Genomic DNA, 6000 nt, shown 5'->3' with positions numbered 1-6000 from the left:
CAAACTAATTCGTAATTTATTTTGTAATCTTTGGTTCTTCTGTATTCCTGCCATCTTAAGGAGGCAGACTAAGAAAGGGAGCAAACCTTTATTGCCCCAGCTCCATCACCATCACCTGCTCGCAATCTGTTAAGAACTCTCCAGTATATAAACTCCTCTGTGTGTCTTTGGTCCTTTGCAGTGTTTTCTTGTTCTCACCAGTTAAGCCTTCCAGAAATTTCTTTGGTCTTGTTTGTTTCCTTCCTCGTGTTTCTGCCTGTCTTTGGATTTTTGCCTCTTCCTGACAGATTTGTTTGGTCACGATTGCTTCCTGCCTGATTCAAATGTGATTTTGAGAGAAGTTAAATATTTCTGCTGAACATTGCTGCCTGTGAACTCTTTAAATGAACACACACAGTCATGACGCCCTCTGAAGGAATGGAAACATGACTGTGTGCGTTAATTTGAGACTTTAATGAATCTTAATGATTTATGTATGTATATGAGGTTCAACTGCTTTATGTGCCCGAAATGTGACCACGTGAAAAGTTTAATCTCCCATAACAAGAAGAACGCAGGAAAACACATGCCCACACCCCCCCCAGTGTTCAGCCTGGTACAACAGTAAACAATAAGACAAAAGCTCTCTGTCCTCTGCAGCCTGATCAGACCTACATCACTGCCGTCCTCAGTCTGACAGCAGCACCAGGACTCTGCGGAACCCTCCGGGACCCTCCAGGACTCCCACAGGAATATGGACCCCAAGCGCCTCTCCTCAAGCTCTCAGCAACAGGTTCGACTCAGGCAAAAGGTAAAAGATCTGCTGCTCTTCACACAGCAAACGTGATTATTTTACATGAACACACACACTCAAAAAATAAAAGCAACGCAAAAATGAACAAAACAATAAAAAAGTGGGTTTGGTTTCACTCAATGACTCAGCGAGAATCTGATTATTATTTACAGGAAAATTAGTGGGAGAAAAAAAGTAAACTTACCTCCAAAGTACTACAAAAATACAACAACAGTATGATAACAAAGCACTGACTGGACAATGAATACAGGAGTTTCTAAACTGACTGCAGTACCTTTATTGAGGAGTTAAAGTGCGATTTGGAAGGTGAGGGAACCCTTACACTTTGTTTCATGAGCTTTGTGTACAGGCTGTGATTTGCTAACCCTGCTGCTACTCCAATATTCACCGTCCTTTGTGGAGAATTAAACTTAACAAGATGAAAGCAGAGAGCTTCATGGCTCAACAATACAAAGCAAGTATTTTTTTAAAAAGCACTTTAACCCCTGATTTTAATCATCAGAAACAATTTGTTGTTGAGGGATGACCTGAGGAGGTAGGGAAGCTTTCACTGCAGCAAATGTATGAGTAAAATGCAGCAAAAGAAAACAACTGCATTTAAACACAAAGTGCGGAAATTGACTTATTTCAGCCTATGAGGGGCTACAGGAAGTTAGCAGAGTGAGTGCAGCTTTAAAGACAAATACAAAAGTGAAGGAAACTTTGCAAAATCAGTGTAACACTGAATGAAAATCAGCATCCTCACTGTCTCACACTTACAGTCACATCAGCACTAAAACAGTTTAAGGAGGGGCACACAGCCTCCTGCAGAAGCTGCTGTCATGAAGACCAAATCCTTTACTTCATGGCAATCAGAGAGAGTACGAAATAAACTTTCGTTTTTAGTCTTTGGGCGGGATGCCATGACAGCCTATAAAAATGCTAAAAAAAAAGGTGATCACAGCTGAAGGCACGCCCACGTTAACAGGTGGTTTAATGAATGCCTCAAAGGAAAAACTGAGAATTTCTTTAAACATTCAGATCAGATTTCAACTGAAGGAAAATCCTCCTTTAAATTTATACCAGCAGTAGCAGGTCAGCTCTCAGATAAAAGTTCAAACACTCAAGCTTGACATGATGAAAGTTGAATCTACAGTTTAGCTGTGGTTGTAGAAGTGACACAAACTTGAAGAAGTCCTTTCTCAGAAATCTAATATCTAGTGTGAGAATGTGGTGGGTGAAGAATTCAAATGCAGGACACAATCAGACCAAAAGTGAGTCATTTATTTGGCTGTTTGAACAAAAGGTAAACAAAAACCAGAAAGAAACCAGCATCCACAACGGGCACAAGGAGCAAAAAAATTAACTTGAGGAATACAGGAGCACAAAAGAAGACAAGGTTGCAGGACACAGCACAGGGGAAAGCAGTTAATAGCAAATGAGAATAAGGGAAATGATTGTGTTAGTGCAGAATACAAATAGTACAGCCTGCAATAAATAAACAATATAGTTACAGTAAAAGTGCCACAGGTGCATAGTATGATGTGCAAAATTTATGTACACAATAGTGATTAAAACAAACAAATAAAATACAAACATTAAATTAGGTTAAGTTAGACAAGTTAAACAACATGGCTCTGTCTGTATTTATAACAGTTCCATCCTTTCTTAATCTATGACAGATACTCTAAAATATTTTGACATCATGCATTATGATTTTCAATCATTTTATGAAAAAAAAAAACCCCAAACAAACCCGCAGTTCTGCCATCATAGTTTTCTCAGAAGGGACGGTATGCCTGAAACTGCACCTGGCTCTGAAAGCTACCAACTGTTCATCCTCACAGAGATCAGAACCAGGGAGACAGGCCCAGCTACAAATATTGTTCAAATATTCCTGAAAGGTTTGTTCACCATCTGCTCTGGCTGCTCGATTGTCAAACTGCACGTACTTCAGGATATCTTCGAGTCTTCTTCTAGATCTGTCTCTTCGAAATATCAGAATGTAGCCATTAGAAGTCAAAAATCAGAACAAAATCTGTATAGTGCTAAAAATATTTCCACACAACTTTCTGTTTCCCTTTCCTTTCCACACCAATGGAACAGTTTCTATTAATAGCTATGAAAAGTTGCTAAAGTAGAATTATGACTAATTCATGGTAGGAAACATTTCTATAATTGAAAATACCGCAGCAGCTGCATGGCTTCATAAATGAGCCAACATAGTCTCTTGGAGGTATATGAACGTAGTGATGCAAAGTTCAAACGCCAGCCTTTTTTCTTTCTTAGCTATGACAGTGATGTGTCCAGCATGTGGAAGAAAGCGCATGTTGCTGTATGATGGTGTGTTGTGTATGTGGTGACTGGTGGAGAATGTCAACAGTGCACTGAGTGTTCGCATGGACGTGAAACAAAGATGTCACTTCTTTAAATGTTGCAGGAGCTCTGCGTGACAGTCTGTCGGTGGAGGTCAGAGGTCAAACTGCTTTCTTTAAAAGCTTTATCAAAATCAGCAGGTTTACAGTGACAGACACAGTGGCTTTCTTCAGCATCAACAGCAAATGCACACTGAGGAAGAGGAGGGAAATGAAAGTACATAAATACATACATGCAGGGGAGCTGACAACACCAGAGCAGCTTCTTCTGCAGCACAGGTCAAACTTATCATCCCGACAGTGAAAACATCAAAAGGATAAACAGTATTTGTAAGTGAGGAAGCTTACTGAAAATTAATCTTCAGCTCCTCTTATTTTGGTTGCCACAGATGATCATTTGCCTCCATCTCCACAACAACCCTCTGTATGTCCTCCTTCACTATATCCATGAACCTCCTCTAACGTCTTTCTCTTTCCTCCTGCCAGCCAGCTCCACCTTCATCATCATTTGTCCAGTACATTCACTCTCCCTCCTCTGCACATGTGCAAATCATCTCAGCCTCACGTTTCTGACTGAGCTATCCCCCTGACAGACTCATTTTTAATCCTGCATCCTGTTTACTTCCAATGGAAATCTGAGCATCTTCAGTACTGCCACCTCCAGCTCTTGTGTGATTCATATTATGTTATATCATGTTACAAAAAACAATAAAAAATACAGTCAATAAAATAATCAAAGCAAATACACTGCTCAGTGCTTGGCACACTGAATTTAAATTGAATTAATTTTGCATCCATCTCTCTTCTGTAGTGTAGAATGGCAAGTGAATAAAAGTATTGATCCATTAATTTTCATATCAGACAATGCTCCATTATCCTTGCAACACATCACTGATTGTACTCCTAACTAATCTAGATTAAATACATTATATAATAATAAAATATTCTATTGAAAAATAAAGCTTCAAAATAAATAGGGTAGAGTACGACGTACACTATTAGTATTCAAACTATTATGTTAAATAAGCCCACACCTCCGATGGGTTTATGCTTTTATTGAACCTTTCATAGCAGATATCAATCAGGTTTGCAGAAATGTATAATTGCGGGATTTTGGGGGAGAAACTGAGGTTTAATTCTTTATTTATTGCATAGATTGTTGCATAACTTTGGGGTATTTCACTCTGTTTGAGAAAACTGTTGATGATTACTTAAAAGATGTGACTGTTTAGAGTGTTTTGTGTTACTTTCTAGTGTAGATTAGCTCTACAGGGCAAACAGCGGCATCTTGCCTTTAGAATGGATTTAGTGGTCAAAGCGGGTACTGCAGCTGCAGGTCAAAAACGGCTTTGTTGTTCTGCTCCGCTCACGGCGCGGGCACAAGCGCAAGCGCAATGAGATGAATGGCCGCAGCACCTGACGGCCCACCAGGAAGTGTGGCGGACAAATCCTCGGCCGTTAATCCCCGCTCGGTTAGGTACCCGGAGTAGCCTCCGACAAGTAGAATGCTCAGCGGGTCGGAGCGTTCTGTCTGACCGTCGGGACCGTCTCCGCTCCGGGTTCGGCCTCCGGGATCACGCGGGGCTGGTCGTCTCCTCCTCGCCCCCCACCCCCCCGCCTGTCGGGCTCCAGACCCCGCTGCTGCTGAGCTGAAGCTCTGTGAAGCTCCGTGAAGCTCCGGGCACCTCCACCCTGACTGCAATGGGATGCTGCGGTAGCACGGAGGTAAGCGCGGCCTGGTTCGGTTCGGTCCGGTTCGGCTCGGTCCGGTACCGTGCTCGTTCTTCTAAGCGTGTCCTTCAGCAGAGCGCCGGTGTGTGTTTATTTTGTGACCGTGAAAGGGAAACCGGTCCCGGGGACCAGAGCGGGCCGAGCTAGGATTAGAGCCAGCAGCTCGTTTAATCCAATTAGCTCCAGCCGGGAACAGGCGGGTAACCGCGGCCTGTGAGCGGCCCCGCTCCGCTCTCTGCGGCCGTAAACAGACACGGAGCTGGGGGATGGAACCGAGTTAGCAGGCCGGGGCAGGTGGGATAGAGGGAGGGATGGAGTTCCTGAAGGCCCCGCTGTGCTCTCACCGTGTGTGTGTGTGTGTGTGTGTGCGTGCGTGCGTGTGTGTGTGTCTTTCAGAGGACAAAGAGAGAATGGAGACCGCTGGAGGACCGGAGCTGCACAGACCTGCCCTGGTTTCTGCTCTTCACCGTCTTCTGCGTCGGCATGGTAACCACAGAAACCCTCCATCAGCACCCACATCACTCACAGTACTACAGTAATGCTACAGTAATAAAAGACACAATACTACGATGATAATATGGCGATAGTAACCTGGTATTCCAGTGATATTACCTCAGGAGTACATACAGTAATGTTGCCACACGACACTACAGTACTATTACTGTAATACCCTGGGTATTATACCTCTGAACTATAGTAATATTACATTAATGATATGCCTAATACTACTACAATGATAACAAAGTAAATATTACAGTAAAGATGTTCTCATAACTACAGTAATTTTAGAGTATTAATACCAACTAATAGTACAATGACAATAAGGTATTAATATCCTATTATTACAGTAATGATAACCTCAGAACTACAATATTATTGTAGAAATATTGTTCTTAGTACTACAGTGATACTACAGTAACATCCCAGTATTACAGTGATGATACCCTCGGATATACAGTATCAATACAGTAATAATAGCACACAAAACTACAGTGATACTCCGGTAATTGCAGTTAATTACAGCAATTACAGTAATGGTACCCCAGTACTACAGTAATAATACAGTAACAATACCCTCAACATTACAGTGATATTATAGCAATAAGAGTTCCAAACAATAGT

General features: G+C 42.0%; 1 protein-coding gene across 6 annotated transcripts in view; it reads left to right on the top strand.

Annotated features, from left to right (window-relative positions):
- The first annotated feature begins 666 nt into the window (after positions 1–666).
- Positions 667–6000, top strand: part of slc44a1b (solute carrier family 44 member 1b) — a 31371-nt gene continuing 26037 nt past the window's right edge. For 5 of the 6 annotated variants that reach the window (XM_040043134.1, XM_040043133.1, XM_040043132.1 and 2 more), the window contains exons 1-2: positions 667–790; positions 5275–5364. In XM_040043134.1, coding sequence (XP_039899068.1) covers positions 734–790; positions 5275–5364 — 147 coding nt within the window. In that variant the 5' untranslated portion in view covers positions 667–733. Of the gene's footprint in view, positions 791–4132; positions 4873–5274; positions 5365–6000 lie in introns of those variants that run through there. The other variant, XM_040043130.1, reaches the window with a different exon arrangement.

This window comes from Simochromis diagramma, unplaced genomic scaffold (assembly GCF_900408965.1).
Source record: "Simochromis diagramma unplaced genomic scaffold, fSimDia1.1 OVJJ01000433.1, whole genome shotgun sequence".
Classification (NCBI taxonomy): domain Eukaryota; kingdom Metazoa; phylum Chordata; class Actinopteri; order Cichliformes; family Cichlidae; genus Simochromis; species Simochromis diagramma.
Note: the sequence above shows the minus strand (reverse complement) of the source record. Positions and strands in the feature narration are given on the sequence as shown.